This window comes from Larimichthys crocea, chromosome XII (assembly GCF_000972845.2).
Source record: "Larimichthys crocea isolate SSNF chromosome XII, L_crocea_2.0, whole genome shotgun sequence".
NCBI lineage: Eukaryota > Metazoa > Chordata > Actinopteri > Sciaenidae > Larimichthys > Larimichthys crocea.
The window spans coordinates 9519236-9536772 of NC_040022.1; the positions used below are offsets into that span (position 1 = coordinate 9519236).

General features: G+C 40.9%; 1 protein-coding gene and 1 long non-coding RNA gene across 2 annotated transcripts in view; one reads left to right on the forward strand and one right to left on the reverse strand.

Moving 5' to 3' along the window:
• LOC113747041 (uncharacterized) overlaps positions 1-1510 on the reverse strand; it is a 3315-nt gene extending 1805 nt beyond the window's left edge. The window contains exon 1 of the long non-coding RNA XR_003463306.1: positions 1401-1510. This is a non-coding gene — a long non-coding RNA (uncharacterized LOC113747041). The remainder of the gene's footprint in view (positions 1-1400) is intronic.
• On the forward strand, positions 811-12706 carry dnmt1 (DNA (cytosine-5-)-methyltransferase 1). Its single transcript, XM_019252858.2, has 34 exons — positions 811-1003; positions 1435-1471; positions 1946-2053; positions 2148-2388; positions 2506-2578; positions 2702-2786; positions 2886-2926; positions 3008-3062; positions 3221-3304; positions 3511-3620; positions 3748-3866; positions 3969-4061; positions 4151-4302; positions 4807-4994; positions 6670-6853; positions 6959-7056; positions 7167-7314; positions 7428-7543; positions 7623-7824; positions 7903-8036; positions 8123-8302; positions 8404-8628; positions 8717-8909; positions 9031-9121; positions 9211-9351; positions 9464-9746; positions 10108-10249; positions 10710-10876; positions 10997-11174; positions 11280-11475; positions 11565-11728; positions 11829-11945; positions 12219-12312; positions 12410-12706. Exons 1-34 carry the CDS (start codon positions 957-959, stop codon positions 12445-12447), a joined length of 4524 nt encoding a protein of 1507 aa, XP_019108403.1. The 5' UTR covers positions 811-956; the 3' UTR covers positions 12448-12706.
• Positions 12707-17537: the final 4831 nt, after the last annotated feature.

Sequence of the window (17537 nt, forward strand, 5' to 3'; positions counted from 1 at the left end):
ATGGACAAAACACAAGACAGTTGTGAATCATCTTCATTTGATTATTACATCAGTAAATATAGGTCTATAAAATGAACTGATGTGAGGTGACGTATAGTAGATGTGGATGTACAACATGTATGTGTGAAAGAGAGGGAGAAGACCCGCAGACAGAGCGATGAAGGCTATTATTTTCAGGTTTACACTGACATAGCGCCACCTTGTGGTTATATAAGCATATAGCAAACCACAGTCTTTTAAATCATAGAAGTCAATAAGAATTATATAGCTCGCTTAAATGTACATCTATATTTAGATCTCCGTGTAGGAGAGAGAGAGACAAAGAGAGACACAGCCAGGATCTGCATCATAACTGAGTCATCTACAGCTCTCACCCTGCACTAAAACATATACTCTATAATACACTATAAGCACAGTGTCATCTATTAAATGCGTCCATTCAAAAGTACACACACACACCATCTCGATTACATGAATTTATTGCTATATTACTCATTAGTAAACAACGATCAGATTGCTTCCGCTTGGTCAGTTGTCTACAACATCTGGCAAACAGTAGGGGGGGGCTTATTGAGTTAGTTGTTCATTTCAAGAAATTGCTATTTTAAAAATAAAACAATGTGACGATCACAGTTGTGTTACAAATACACGACACATTCACAGGAAAACGTGTTTCGCATTCAAACCGTGCACCCGGCGGGAAATATCACGTCTTAGAGTCAGAGCGTTTCCCCCGTGGATCAGTGAAGTGGTACAGTCCACAACACCCGGGTTTCCGCGCGAAAAGACGGCCCGCGCGCCCAAATTGCTTATAGCATCCATTGCGAGACACGGCACACAACGGGCACCACCGCGAGCCGCGCGCCAGCTGCCAACAGCCGGTCTGAACATTGTTTTAACCGATTTTAAAGCGATTTTATCTCTTTTGTCTTAAACATTTAGCTAGCTGGTTCACCATGCCATCCAGGACTTGCCTGTCTCTGCCGGAGGGTGTCAGGAAAAGGTACGGTAACGTTAGTAACGTGAATGCTAATGATGTCTTGATGATGTAGCATGCATGCAGCTTGTTGTCTTCACTTAAAATAAAAAAAAAGCCGCAACAACCTCGGTGAAAGCCGTGTGAGGGGCCGTTTTGTACTCGGCTCTGGTTGTCGTGAGCTACTTTCTTTTGATGCACTAGCAGCTGCAGCTAGCGTTAGCTTGTTGACAGTCGGAGGCAACCAGTTAGCCACTTAGCATCTTAGCCTGTCATGGATGGGAACAGCGTGTGGGATTTGGCGCCACTCAGGAAGTTTTTTGCTGTCTTTATGTTATGTGCTAGCTCGTCGACACGCCAGGTTTTTAATGCTACATCCTCGGCAGTCGGTGTGCTCGCTGTCCTCTGTAGTTCACTAACTCACCGTGGCGTTGTTTTGACATGTTCGTCGTTCACAGGCTGCAGGTGCTGGACGAGGATGGAGTTTCAGACGAGGTGAGTTTACCCACTGCAAGTCCAATCAATCAGTGTCAGCTCCACTCCAGCCTCTCTCTAATTGCACTTGCTAATGACTGTTCAGTTTGGGGATTCAAGAGCCGTTCACAGTGTACTGTCACATTAAGGGAAGCTCCACTTTGAAATGGATTTGACTTACATAAAACTTTATTATATTATCTAGTAGAAACAAATGACAGAGCTGCCCCACAATTGCTGTGCACTTAATAAGATTAATGTGAATATCTCAAACACCAACTCCCCGAGTGTAAGATAGCTTCAGAGTCTTGATGCTGGCATCTTTAAGTAATGTAAAGCACGTACTAAAAATGTTAAAGATACAATTTAAATTATCTGATTTTAAAATTTAATGTACTGCTTTTTTTTTTTTCTTTTCTTCCCAACTAACCTTAATTAAACTTAAGTTAATTAAGTTTTTCTGACCACATCCAATTTCCTAAAATGTCATTCCAGGATCATGTAAAAGAGAAGCTCAAGTTGGTGCAGGACTTCCTGCACGTCGACGCTCAGGACCAGCTCACCACCCTGGAGGAGAAGATGAAAAGTTCAGAGATCTCAAAGGTTTGTGACTTAGAAAATATGTGAAGCGTTACTAACCCTTTTTAAAATAACTGCTTATTGTAATGTGTGATTTATGCCATGGGCGCTTCCTCAGGAGGTCTACATCTCTAAAGTGAAGGCTTTGCTGGGAAAAGAGCTTCATCTCGAGAATGGCTCACATGTGGATGACGTGGAACAGAATGGAAAGACGAATGGCTTCACAAATGGCTCCCACAAAGATGAGGACAGTGAAGATGTAACCATGGATGCACAGGAGGAAGAGGAGGCTGTCAAGTCACCAACTGGCCCTAAAGGGAAGGGTGGACGGAGGAGCAAGGCAAATTCTGACACTAAAAGTAAGTTAGACTTCCTGTCAATGTTTCTCATGTAACAGCTGTTTTTCAAGATGGAGATGACTGAAAAACAGTTGACTGGTTCAAAACGGAAGAAATGCTTTTTGTCCTTTTTTGTAGAGTCTCCAGCCAGTACCAGGGTTACAAGAAACAGCGGGAAGCAGCCAACTATCATGTCAATGTTCTCTAAAGTGTGCGTATGGGAGTTTTATCTTGTACCTTTTTATACTTTCTCACACTTCATCCATTTACAGCAAATAGTGTTTCCATGTGTAATTGTTTTGTACAAGTTTTTAAGGATAACTCTGTCTTGCAGTCAAAAGCGCAAGTCTGAAGACTTGAATGGAGAAGCCACTAATGGACAAACTGAAGTGAAGAAAGAGGAAGATGCTCCTGAAGAGGTGAAGCACTTTTATGTATCTGACGTTTAAACATCAAGAGTTGGTGCAATTCTCAGTGTTTGATATATAACACTATCCATCATTTTAAATCTGTTGCAGTCTCGGGAGGAGAAGCGTCTCAAAGTGGACTCAGATGAAAAGTAAGACTTTCCTCTCTGAATATTGGTGATAGTAATGGAGATCACGCACAAGTGAATGCACTAATGCATTTCTTTATGCAGGCCTGCTCCAGAAGAATCGAAGACTGAGAGTATTAAGCCAGTTTCCACTGCAAAGGTAACAAATTGGGTCATTCGGCTCAATGCTTATAGGATTGTTTCCAGCTATGACACTAATTCATCTTTCTTTGACATCTTTCTATGACACTAATTCATCTTTCTAAATAATTTCCCCCTGGGACTATTAAAGTATTTCTGATTTTTGTTTTTCTTTAGACCCCACCCCCAAAATGTTCAGACTGCAGGCAATACTTGGATGACTCAGATCTCAAGTTCTTTCAAGGGGATCCTGATAATGCTGTGAGTTTGTCTGACTATTTATCGTTCAAGTAGAAGCTTTATTGCGTCCTTCTGTAAAACCAGAATACATTTTGAACTGACTAAAGTATGACAGTTTACAGATGAAATAAACATGAAAACAATTTTATTTTCAGTATTGTATATTGTTTTAATGTCATAACTTCACTAGAAAGCATGAAACAATTTTATTTTTTTTCAATTCTCAGCTGGATGAGCCAGAAATGTTAACAGATGAGCGCCTCTCCCTGTTTGACTCAAATGAGGATGGCTTTGAGAGCTATGAGGATCTGCCACAACACAAGATCACGAACTTCAGGTAATTCTCCATCTGTCTTCACTGTTAGGTGATACGTGGCTTGTTTGCCTAGTTCAGAAGACTAAACATCTCCCTTTTTTATATCATAGTGTTAGAACAAGATAGCATGAACTCTTTTGTCTTGCAGTGTGTATGACAAGCGTGGCCACCTTTGTCCATTTGACTCTGGGCTGATTGAGAAGAACGTGGAGCTCTACTTCAGCTGTGTCGTCAAACCCATCTATGATGACAACCCTTGTTTGGATGGTATGAAAACCCCCATTTAATGTTGCTAAACTGAATATTTTTCAGCCACTACAGCCGAGCAGATGTAAACTGGTGGTTTATTTATTTATTTATTTTTTAAAGGTGGTGTTCCTGCCAAGAAGCTTGGGCCCATCAATGCCTGGTGGATCACTGGCTTTGATGGTGGCGAAAAAGCTTTGATTGGTTTTACTACAGGTAATAAATTTTAGCTTTTCTCCTCCAGATTTTAATTGATTTTGCCCTGTATGATGTACTAATGGTTAATATCTATTGTCATTATCCAGCTTTTGCTGATTACATCCTGATGCAGTCAAGTGAGGAGTATGCACCCATCTTTGCACTGATGCAGGAGAAGATCTATATGAGCAAGATTGTGGTGGAGTTTCTCCAGAAGAATCGTGACGCTACTTATGAAGACCTTCTTAACAAGATTGAAGTGAGGATCTTTGATAGTTGATGACAGGTTTCTGTTTCACTATATTCAACATACCTCCATGTTTGTTTAATGCACATTAGTGAGTACTGCTCCAGTTTTGTATCACACTGATGGCAACAACATGATTGAAAGCTATGTCAGGAAGCGCTAAATCGACTGGTCATGTCTAACATTTAACTAAATATTAAATCGGTTTTCAAGTAAATATCAGACATTAGTTTCTGGCATTGCTCCTTGTGATCGGCCTCTTTATCTTTTTCTGACACTTTACAGACTGGGTAATTAATACGCTACTTGCAACACACTTTTCCTCTCCAGGGCACTATGAACCTGTGTAAACTATGAAATGTGTTGAAGATCAGCATGAAATGTTATGATGAATGCTACCACTTATTGTAAGATGGTGATTTCTAGGAATTGGACTAGTTGGTTTTTTTGCACGTAAGTGCAACATTTGAAGTTCAGAACATGAACCCAACAAACTTCTGTTTCTTCTATCTGCAGACAACCGTACCTCCTGCAGGGCTAAACTTTAACTGCTTCACTGAAGATACGCTGCTGCGCCACGCCCAATTTGTGGTGGAGCAAGTGGAGAGCTACGATGAGGCCGGTGACTCGGATGAGCAGCCCATCATTGTTACTCCCTGCATGCGAGACCTGATCAAGCTTGCAGGAGTCACTCTCGGGAAGAGGTATGGCTGAAGGATTTAGTTTGTTGCTACTGTGAAGTTAATGTCAGCTGTAAGTAGTCGAGATCCTTTAAAGCACTTGCTTTAATTCCTGAGCCTTTAAGAGAATAGTATGCAGGTTTACACGCCACATAAACCTCACATCAGCTCACTTTACTAATTAACAATTAAAAATGGAAGAAGGGTTGTTTTGATATCGTTTGGAACACTTGAAATTGTCATTTTATTGTACCATACATACAAGTAAGCTTTCCATAGCCACTGTATGTAAAACATCAGCAGTGTACATGCTACATATTTATTCTCAGCTTCAACCGTTTTTTTTCTAGCAGCAGCCCCTTTTGCGTTACAAGTGCTTCAGGAAGTTATCCATTATTATTTTTTTGCTTGTATTTCTGCTCCTCGCTCCCTGATGTCTAACGTTCCTTTGACATTTCCTAATGCAGCATGCTGCTGTACTGGTAGGTAGGCCTTGTTGTGAATGCCTCATTAGCTTGTATGGTGGTGTGTTAGTGTGAAGCATTTAGAAGCTATATAGCCAAAAAAGAGCATTACACCAGAGTTCACACTGGAATTTTATTTCTAATTGTATTTATTTTCAATTTTTTTTCTTTATTTTTTTTTCTTTACATCGTGGTTTATTTTAGTTTATCTGGCATATTTGAATTCTGGCCATACACCAACCACATGGGTGGGGGTGGGTGTGTATTTCTGGGGACTAGTGTCCGTAAGTTATCTTGACTCAATGCAAATCGAGGGAGGATAAAGTTCTTTTGCAGTTTCTGTATGTACATATATTGTTACGTTAAACACCTGATTTAACAGACATGAAATTCTTTTGTTCAAATATGCAAAATTACTTCCCTTTTTGTTCTATATTCCAGGCATGCAAACTCTAGTTACTTGTGACATTTATACATTCAAACTGAGCCAGATTGGTAGATGAAGGAATTGGTTTTCCAGTTTTAACTTGAAGGAAAATCAGTTGACGCCTTGAACCTCAGTGTCTCCTGAGGGTTTTTTCTCTGCACTTAATCCATAAGCCCTGAATGACAGTTATTTCACACAAGTTTGGACACAAGATATCTCTGACGTTATAATTAATGAGCCGTAAGGGTTGGAACAAAATTCATGCAATGTTAACTCGTGAAAACAATGCTGTAAGGAGGAGGATGATTTTTAGTGTATTGAGCCAGAATTAAGTTACACCTGGGCTTTCTGTTGGCTAGCATTCCCCTCAGTGTAATTTGGTGAGACAAACTGTATATTTAGAAAACAGAGGCTGGAGTACCCTGTGAAAATATTTTATCTTATATTGACTTGGAAAGCCACCTTAAGAGAAGTCTTGCAGCAAAGCTTATTTATAACTTAAAATCTGGGGGAAAATAATGTATTGTTTGCCAGATAAGACCAAAGTGCTCTCTAAAACATAGCTGTAACTCTGCAAGCCATAATGTTTGGGAGGAACTTAATTGTCCAGTTGCATTTTATGGGAACTCTGCATTGTACATCTTTACTGTGTCTGTTTGGTTTTGTTTGCTTGTTATGTTGCATGGCCTGATGCTGTGGTGTGTTGACGGCCAGGGGCTTCATAATGCCATCGCTCCACATATCATCAGGTGTTTGTGCCAAGCCAAATGGAGCTCTCCTCTGAGCAAAAGCTTTATTCTGTTAACAGGAGAGCTGCCAGAAGACAGGCCATTCGTCACCCAACAAAGATAGAGAAGGACAGTAAGGGACCAACTAAAGCAACCACTACCAAGCTGGTGCACCAGATCTTCGACACCTTCTTCTCTGATCAGATTGAACAAAATGATAAAGAGAGTGGTGGGGTCAAAAGACAGCGCTGTGGTGTCTGTGAGGTGAGTTGTTATTACGTGAAACCCCACTGCTACAACACTAATTCACTAGTGTCTGTTTCTGTGTTCGGCAACAGTTGAAATCCATACATTTTTGTCTGTCTTCAGGTTTGCCAATCTCCTGATTGTGGCAAGTGTGCAGCTTGCAAGGACATGATCAAATTTGGAGGAAGTGGCAAAAGCAAGCAGGCTTGTAAGCAAAGGAGGTGAGTGTCTCTGAGCAGAACAGTCTGTAATAAAAGCTTTCATGTACTGTGACAAGAGTGTCGTACATTGGTCTAGAGTTCTTAATTCCTGTTGTGCATAACCTTTTCAGATGCCCAAACCTTGCTGTAAAGGAGGCTGAAGATGACGAGAACATTATCGAGGAAGATGTTCCATTGGAGAAGGCCAAAAAGGTTACTCATGCTAAGAGGAAGAAGCAGACCCAGTGCAACCTGACATGGATCGGAGAGTCTGTTGAGGTATTTGTTTAGCTCATCACTGGTTAAGTTGTAAGAAATGGTTTTCCTGTCAAGCATGAGAACCCAGCGGTGTGTCTGTGCATACTTAGTATATTTGTTTCCAACCCTGACAGACTGAAGGGAAGAGGCAGTACTACAGGAAGGTCTGTCTGAATGATGAAGTGCTGGAGGTTGGCGACTGTGTCTCAGTTTCATCAGAGGATCCAACCATTCCTCTGTATCTGGCAAGGTGTGTAATTTTTTTATTTTATTCTGATAACATTTTGTCACTCTGGACTGTATAAATATAATTACTTACTCCTCCTCAGGATCACATCACTGTGGGAGGACCTCAATGGAAAGATGTTCCATGCCCACTGGTTCTATCGTGGGATTCACACGGTGCTGGGAGAGTCTTCTGATCCGCTGGAGCTTGTCATCGTGGATGAGTGTGAAGACATGCATCTCAGTTATATACAAGGCAAAGTTAATGTCACGTACAAGGCCCCATCGAACAACTGGTTTATGGAGGTAAGTTAACTTAACTAACAGCAGCTTCATTTTGTTTTTTGTCAGTTTTTTGATCCTGTGGTAACATTTGTATTTTAGGGTGGCATGGATGTTGACCTCAAGGTGATTGAAGATGACGGGAAGAGTTTCTTCTATCAGTTCTGGTACGACACAGAATTTGCCCGCTTTGTGACACCTCCCAAGACCACTCCATCAGAGGACTGCAAGTTCAAGTAAGCATAATCTACACATGGTTTTTGTACTGCACGTGATCACTTCTATTGTTTTTAACTTGTTGGTATGTTCCCTTTGCTTTCAGGTTCTGTGGCAGCTGTGTCAGGACTAAAGCGAGAGTAGAACAGGAAAAGCCTACTGCATTTGAACCCCTGCCGGACAAAGACAGTGACTCCAAGGTTCTGTATGCTATGGCCTGCTTTAAGGGGTTGCAGTTCAAAGTGGGAGACAGTGTCTACATGCCTCCTGACACTTTTAATTTCAGGTGAGGGGGAAGAAAATTTCAAAATTTGTAATTTACTCAACCTTTCATGATGGGGGGTGGGGGAAAAATGCATAAAATCTGACTCATTTTCCGGCTCTCAGTGTGAAGCCAGCCAGTCCAGTGAAGCGCTCCCATAGGAAAGAGGATGTGGATGAGGAGTTGTATCCAGAATATTACAGAAAGTCCTCAGACTACATCAAAGGGTCAAACCTGGACGCTCCAGAGCCTTTCCGCATTGGGCGCATCAAGGAGATCTTCCATCTCAGGCGTAGCAACGGGAAACCTGACGTCTCGGAGGTCAAACTGCGACTCTACAAGTTCTACAGGTTCTACATTACAATTGAATTGCTTGTCATAGAGGGTTTAGTCTGTAACGAATGATTGTTCAGAATTAACTAGCTTTTTGTCTCCCAGGCCTGAGAACACTCACAAAGGTGTTAAAGCAAGTTACCACACAGACATCAATCAGCTGTTCTGGAGTGATGAAGAAGTGACTGTCGACATGACTGAGGTGCTTGGTCGCTGTCAAGTAGAGTATGCAGAAGACCTGAACGAATCAGTCCAGGACTATTCCAGTGGTGGACCTGACCGCTTCTATTTCCTGGAGGTATTGTTACTGCTTTGTATCTGCAAGAATTGGCAAATTGAACAGCAAGGTGGCATATCTACTGTCATGTCACTGTTGTCGACGAATGTAGTGTTTATTCATGTACATTATCCTCTCACAGGCCTACAATGCAAAATCAAAAGGCTTTGAAGACCCTCCGAATCATGCTCGCTCCGCTGTCCATAAAGGCAAAGGAAAGGGCAAAGGGAAAGGTGAAAATGCAAACAAAGCTAATTTTCTTCATCTGAAATTGGTTATGGGCTCACTGACATCCTAATCAAATGATCCTATGCTCTACAAGGTAAAGGCAAAGGAAAGGCATCTGCTCCACAAGAACCACAAGATTCTCAGAGTGACCCACAGACGCTTAAAGTGCCCAAATATCGCACATTGGATGTGTTCTCTGGCTGCGGTGGACTTTCTGAAGGCTTCCACCAGGCTGGTAAATGCTCATTCTGTCACTCATGAAATGTTCACAGATCCACAAACCATGACTCTGTTGAATTAGTTTTATCTTTCAATGCAATGAAAACACGAGTGCTGTTCGCCCTCAGGTATCTCTGAGACTCTGTGGGCCATAGAGATGTGGGAGCCTGCAGCACAGGCCTTTAGGCTCAACAATCCTGGCACCACAGTGTTCACTGAGGACTGCAACATCTTACTGAAGTTGGTTATGTCTGGAGAGAAGACCAATTCTCTTGGCCAGAAGCTGCCTCAGAAGGGTGATGTGGAGATGCTGTGTGGAGGACCTCCTTGCCAAGGGTTCAGTGGGATGAACCGCTTCAACTCTCGCACCTACTCCACATTCAAGAACTCACTCGTGGTCTCCTATCTCAGGTCGGTGTCTGTAACTACTCCAATTAAATAATGGCCTCACATCAGACAGATTTTATTTTGGTGTTCTTATTTGGTGCACTTCATAATCTAGTCATAACTAGTTACTTTCTACATTAAGACAAATTAAACTTTGTAGCTCTTTCATAACGTTGCGACCATACATTTTAAGGTAGTGCATGATACACTTTAATGCAACTTATTACATTTTTAATGACTTCAGGAACTTAAATGGCATGCTTTGCATAACAAAAACAACCCAAACAAAACCTCTCACAGTTGGTGTCTGTAAAGAGTTTTCCTGTTGTATAGACTGTACAGTCCTTCAACGCAAATTTTTAAAAACGGTTTTCCTTTCTTGCAGTTACTGTGACTACTACAGGCCCAAGTTCTTCCTCCTTGAGAACGTGAGGAACTTTGTCTCGTTCAAAAGCTCCATGGTCCTGAAGCTGACTCTACGCTGTCTTGTGCGCATGGGCTACCAGTGTACTTTTGGTGTTCTTCAGGTGGGTCTGACTATTGTCTCTCCAGTCAGCCATTCCATTATCCCAAATTGTGCTTCTGGGTGAATGGCATTAATATGCATGTGTAAAGCTCCTTATCTTAAGTGTGTGTTGTGTGTACCATCCCAGATCCACCAGTAATTGTATTGGAATGGCAGGAGCAAATTAAACTGGCTATCACTTTTTAAAATGAATTTTAACCAAGTTATTTAAATAACCGTTCTCCCTGAATAGCTTAAAATGTGACGTGATGACAGTTACAGTCCTACTGCTATTAACATGTGACACACATTCCTATTCATTTTATTTACCTAACAACACAAATGTCCTCTTGCCAACCCCTTGTGAGTTTTTTTTCTTTTGAGCAGTTAAACCAGTGACCCCTCCGTCATGCATACCAGTATTTCTATGATTGTCAGCTTTACTAGTCCACTAACATGCTTAGTGATGCCCTCCTCATCAGGCTGGCCAGTACGGTGTTGCCCAGACGCGCCGCAGGGCAATCATCCTGGCTGCTGCTCCTGGAGAGGAGCTGCCTCGTTATCCTGAGCCTCTGCATGTGTTTGCTCCCAGAGCTTGCTCTCTGAGTGTGGTGGTGGACGAAAAGAAATACGTCAGTAATGTTACACGGTAATGTAAACCTCACCTCCTGGACCAAATTATTGATTTGTATTTCTTGATCACAAAACCTGTACAGCTCCTTAAACGGGTCATGATTGTATGCTAAACTAAATGTTCTGTCTTCAACAGAGGTAATGGCGGAATCTACAGAACCATCACTGTCAGAGACGCCATGTCTGACCTGCCAGAGATTCGCAATGGTGCAGCTGCATTGGAGATTTCCTACAACGGGGAGCCTCAGTCTTGGTTCCAGAGGCAAATCAGAGGCACACAGTATCAGCCAATTCTCAGAGATCATATCTGCAAGGTGAGCGGTCTCACACTTTTGGTCTTGGCCTAACATTGTGTTGCAGATGTACTGTGACGTAGGATTGTAATGTGATGGTTTAAAAAAAACTCTTTGTGTCCTCAGGACATGAGTGCTCTGGTTGAAGGTCGAATGCGTCACATCCCCCTCGCTCCAGGCTCCGACTGGAGGGATCTGCCCAACATCGAGGTTCGACTGAGAGACGGCACCATGACCAAGAAACTGCGCTACACACACTCTGATAAAAAGAATGGACGCAGCAGCACTGGTGCACTCAGAGGTGTTTGCACTTGTTCAGGAGGTATGCAGGTCAAACTTTCTACTTTAAACTCAGATTACAGCTTACATTTCTAGTGTGGAGGCATCTCTGATTCATGTTTGTTGTTTTAGGGACACCATGTGACCCTGCTGACAGGCAGTTCAACACCCTGATCCCATGGTGTCTGCCCCACACTGGGAACCGCCACAATCACTGGGCCGGACTTTACGGCAGACTAGAGTGGGACGGTTTCTTCAGCACAACCGTCACCAACCCTGAACCCATGGGCAAGCAGGTAGATCAACTTTTTATAAATAGCATTTTGAGTAAATACTTTTTTCTTTTTTTTTTCCAGCTAAATCCTTTGAATCTTAATCTGAGCTTTTTGATTTCAGGGCCGTGTTCTTCATCCTGAGCAGCACAGAGTTGTCAGTGTGAGGGAGTGTGCGCGTTCTCAGGGATTCCCTGACACCTATCGCTTCTTTGGAAACATCCTGGACAAACACAGACAGGTAAAATTCTGGTTTAATTTATCCTACAAGCAGCAGGGTGACGTCATCTGATGACACATCAATGTAGCTTCAACATGATTAAAGACATTATGATAAACGTTGTACAATGTCGGCCCCGGTTCGAGTCCCGCATCGGACGGCCTTTGCTGCGTGTCATTCCCCTCTCGCTCCCCCAAAAAATACAATCTAAAAAAAAAAAACTATCAATGCTAAATGTTTGTCAACTGTCTGCTTTATGCTGTCACATATGTAATTGCTTTCTGTTTCTGCCAGGTTGGAAATGCTGTGCCCCCTCCACTCTCCAGGGCCATAGGCATGGAGATTAAGAGTTGTATCAGGAAGAGAATGAAGGAAGAACAAGCATCAGGTGACTTATCTGTCTAAATTGTACATGTCCTGCCTCACATTTAACACTTGAAGATGCAAAAAGCCTTACAGGTGGTGTGTTTTCTTTTCCTTCACAGAGAATGTTGAACAAGAGAAGATGGAGGTCTCTGATTAGTCCCTGGTTACCTTCCCAGCAAGAATCTGTTCCACGAATCCTGATGCTGACGTGTCGGGCAATCGTTCCTTTTCAAATAAGCTGGCTTTCAACTGTGTAACTAAGTGGCCACCATGGACATTCTGTGCTGTGCCATTCCATGTTTTTGTTTTTAAATGTGCTTTTAATCAAGTTGTTGAGAAATGTTCACCCAATGTGGGATAAATTGTATGTAGTTTTTATATGTGTAATGTTTCAAATAAAGCTCTTATGAAATTAATTATTTGTGAATTTAATGTATTGAAACAAGTGACTTCAAAAAGTTGTTAAACAGTCTAGTTTTACAGCAAACACTGTAGCACAGGAAAAAGACGGTTACGGTCGAGGTTTAACCACAAGAACACCAGTCAACAGCTGCAAAGTCCCTCCAACCTGGGTGACTTTTTATTTTTTTTATTTTAACCTTGTCATATACATCCATACCTTTTACAACTGTATGTTTATGATGAAAGTGTACTGACTTCAAAATTTACATTTTCTTTGGGGGGGAGGAAGACACTGGAAATGAACTCCTGAAATGAAACTTGACTCACTTCAAATTCTAAATTTATGTTAGCGTTGACAGACAGTTGCTGCCCTGAGGTTATGTTAGCCAAATCTACTGTAGTAAAATCAGACTTCATAAAAGAGTACATCTGCAAAAAGGCATCCAATCCTGCAACATGCTTACTGAGAAGGCTGACTCACCCAAAGAAATTTGGCAAATATTAGCTACACCATAGCTACCTAAGTTAACTATATACTGTCCAGTCTTGGTCCTGTCTTATCATTACCCCTCAAAGTCTTTGTCTTTGCTTTTTGTTCCCAATATGTAAAAAAAGCAACTCTCATTTTAAGTCTGACTATATACATAGCTCTGCTCTGGGGGGAAAATTGGATACCCCTTTTTTCTTTTTTACTTGGTTAACATTTGAAATTATTTTATATTCAGTTTCATGTGTCTTGCCTCACTGTCTTTCACATTGCTCTTGGATGACTTCATGCCACTTCTGACAAAAATTACAGTAAAAAGAAAGCAAAACGTACAGCAGCTTGGCTTCGATGACCATCTATCTCTTTATCACATTCCAGAGGTTTTTACTGGAGTTCAGATCTTGTGATAAGCTCTTGATCTGGTGGTCCTCCATCCACACCTTGATTGACCAAACTGTGTGGGGGAACATTGTCTAAACAGAAGAAAGCTAGTTTTCTTCCAGGATAACCTTGTGTGTGATCCTGCCTCCCTAATATCTCAGATTTTCCACATTAATATTGGATTTAGAAGTTTTTTTTTTGCTTCTGTGGATTTGTCATGTATTAGCCAAACATGCTTTTTTCACTTCAGGTACCGTTTGTGAGGTTTAGTACAAATAATCTACAAAGGTGACAACTAGTAAGTTCTTCAGTGTAGTTAAGGAAGCATTCATGATAACTAACACATCCCTGACTTTGTTCACGGGTAGCTTGAATTTTCAGAATTCAATATGCGCTTATTTCATTTACATTTGTATATGAAGTGCCTCTTTTCAGTTGGCACTTTATAGACTTGATAGGTCTAATATGAAGCCATTGACTATATAGCTTAAAAAGAACTTTGGGGTCGGTCAGAATACAAGTTGCTGCGAAAAACAAAAAGCTACACAAACTAAAAAGAAAACAATGGCAAGAAAATTGGAACAACATTGATTTTCTTTATTATAGCCATATTGATTTCCTCAGTTTGAGTAGATAAACTCTTGGGCACTTTGGACCCTGAAAGTTGTCTTTGCTGTGCAAACTGGACAATCGGTATAATAAAAAAGAAATAAAGATATGATTTGAAGCTCCCTGACTACAATACATCTCCTGCAAACTTACAGTGTGGTGGATTATGTCCTTTTAACTTGCAGTCGGAGATATTTAACCAGTTTTTGAATTACTTGTTTAATATTTTCTTGGTATAGCAGCCTTTCTTTATAACTGTGAATTTTGGCTATATTTCTTTTGTTCATGAGGTTACATAATGTGTCATATTTAAATTGTAGGCCTTTGTGTAATGATGTGATATACCTTTTGATTCTATGAATAAGTCTGCAGAGTGACCTGTTCAGTCCACGTGTGTCCATATTATTATTATTATCATCAACAGTGTGCCTTTCGTTATGTTATGGTCGACTCATGATCTTCTACGCACCTGTCGATCCACGGATGTGCAAAAGTTTTGCTATTGTAGGATTGTGGGACATAAAATGCAAGAAAGCAAATTACACCAAAATGAAACTAAATAACGTCCAACACTTTTTGCAATATCTGTCTTTTAGTTATTAAGACAAGTTGTGGCATCTGTCAAAATAAATCCAGCCAGCAGAGAACTTTTTAGGCCGCCTGCTATCACAAACTGGGTGAATTAAACACTGTGTTTTAGTAGTGCTAAAAATCGAATTAATTAAAGGTTCTGTGATTAATTAATCTAACTTTTTCTTTCTGTGAAAAGCATCCAAACATATTCAAACATGTTTCAAATCAAATTTGAATTTGAATTGAATTTAGTAGCTGAAGAAATATAGAAATAAAGAAAATCTGTTTGACTTCAGGATCTCCAATCTGAATTTCTGTGATGACAACCACAGCTGGAGATAGCTCCTTTTCCCATAGGAACAAGAATCCTGTGAACCAGCTTGATGTGAGGATCTCACTTGTGCTTGAATCTCTAGAGGCAAGGTCTGCAGGGTTATCGTTAGTAGAAATGTACCCCCACTGCTGAGGAGCCGTGCTAAGATGTATTTTCTGTATCCTGTTTGCCACAAACGTGTGAAAACGACGTGCCTCATTGCTGATGTATGCAAAACTACTTTGGAATCAGTCCAGAAATATTCATCAACATCTGCCAAACCAAGCTCCTCTTTCAGAGTGTTGCTTGCTGCAACTGACACAACAGCAGCTGTCAACTCCAGCCTGGGGATCGTACGAACACTGGCCATAACCATGTGTGCTTGCATCACAACTTGTCCAAAACCAGCAGGCACATAGCAGCGTGGTATGGTGATTTTTTCCAAATTTGCAAGATCTAAGGGCAGAAGTGAGCATTTGTGAGCAGCAGTAGGTTTCATGCCAAAAAAGAGTACTACAGATGCAGTATTTGCTTTGTCGATGTTGATAGAGAAGTAGAGATCTATCTATCTATCTATCTATCTATCTAAGTTAACAAGCTACAAGCAACATTGTGTAAAGTAAAATAGCGACATATTAGCTCAAGTAATAAAGGTCTTCAAATGAGATCTTGATATAAGACCTCTCTTCAGATCAGGTATATTAAAGCCAGGTGAAGATATACTTTACTGATCCAACACAGGGATTTCCTTTTCACTTGTTACAGCAATTCACAGTACACAAGGTGGATAAGAAATCAAATAAAATGAAATAAATAATAAAAGAATAAAAGAAAAGTCATCTGAGGAAAAAAAAAAAAGTAGTGACTGATCTATATGTGTTTGACACATCAGGGGTTTGACACACACATCACTTATGGACAGAAACACCTGCTGCACGTGTATCACCTCCATCACGCCAATGCGCGTGCTTCGGTAGTCATGGAGACAGAAAGGGGCGTGGCCAATGTGCGTCCAGAACCGCGAAGCAGCTCTGGAACTGCTCATTCGAGCTTGGACTGAACACGAGTTAGGCTGCTGAGAAAGGTCTCTGTCGGAGAAGTGGACTGGACTGGACTGGAAAAGTTCTTCTGCAGACTAAACTGTTGGACTGTGAGCTGAATAAACCCAGAGAGAGAAAAATGGACCCGCTGGAAAGTTTCTTCAAACACAGCCCCTGTTTCGGAGCCCCTGCTGAGCAGAGTCAGGCGGTGGATCTTACATTTTACAAGTAAGACTTCTTTTAATGTTGTGCCAATTTTATTTAAACATCTTTCCGAAACCCTTAAATAAGTTTCAGGACAAATTAATATTTAATTCATGTAAATGGCTGAATATAACGCTAAAAAATAAAAATAAATAATAATAATTTTACTGGCCTGTTGGGAAAACAGTGACACTCGACGTTTTCTCGGTGTAAAACGATTATTAGATGGTAAAAATTGACTGTAGTGACTTAAAAATACTATTGGAGAACATCATTTTTTTATTTTTGCAAAATTATCGATGAAATGTTATGGAAAAAGATGGCGACCGTTCCATATTTCGAATCAAAGCTAAGAATCTCATATTTCTCTGTCACCATGGAGATTAAACGTCTAAGAGCAAACATGTTATGATTTAGCTTAAAATGTATCAATTTGAATTTCAGTTGATTTATTTAATGGGACCATGTACAGTATTAAACATAAACGAGTACATTTGATGCTTCCAGCTACTTTTCATCTGCAGTCCCTTCGGCAGACACAGTTAAAACATGTTACAGCACAATAACAAACAGTACAAAGCAAAAAACACTGTAACATAATACATACATAATACAGTCCCACCAGGATTTCGCTGGCCTTTTTTTAAATAGTTGCGGCCTAAAATGCCTGATGTTGCATGAGGTTTTCAAAAAAAAAAAAATGCGGGAAAGTTGCGGTGCTTTTTACATTTTTGTTGCGATTTTGTTGCGGGAGGAAGTGAAAGTTGCGATAAGTTGCCATTTGACAGTCGGCGAGCGGCCCCCCAGAGGGCACAGCGAGCACTAAGTGCACGGCCCCGGGAAGCGGCGAGGTCCGGGCGGGAGGGCGCTGTCCCCATAGACATATATACATACGCCTCATTGAGCGGGTTGGTCGTTGGTCGCGATACGTCAACGTGTCCGCCATATTGGATCGGGCAGATCTGCCGGTAAACTAATACAAGGAAATGGACTGAACTTCATAAAGCGCCTTTCTACAAAGTTCTTTAAGTTAATGCCTCTTATACACCAATTCACACACACACTAATATATCTGGGAAACAAACAGGCACCAAAAACAACGTATGTAACTTTTAAAGTGATGATTATAAATGTTTACTCCTTATGTAAGCACCAAACCAACGTATGTATTTTTCTAATGCTGAGTGTTTACAGCTACTAATGTGTGTAACACTGTTACTGTGATGATAAATATTGAA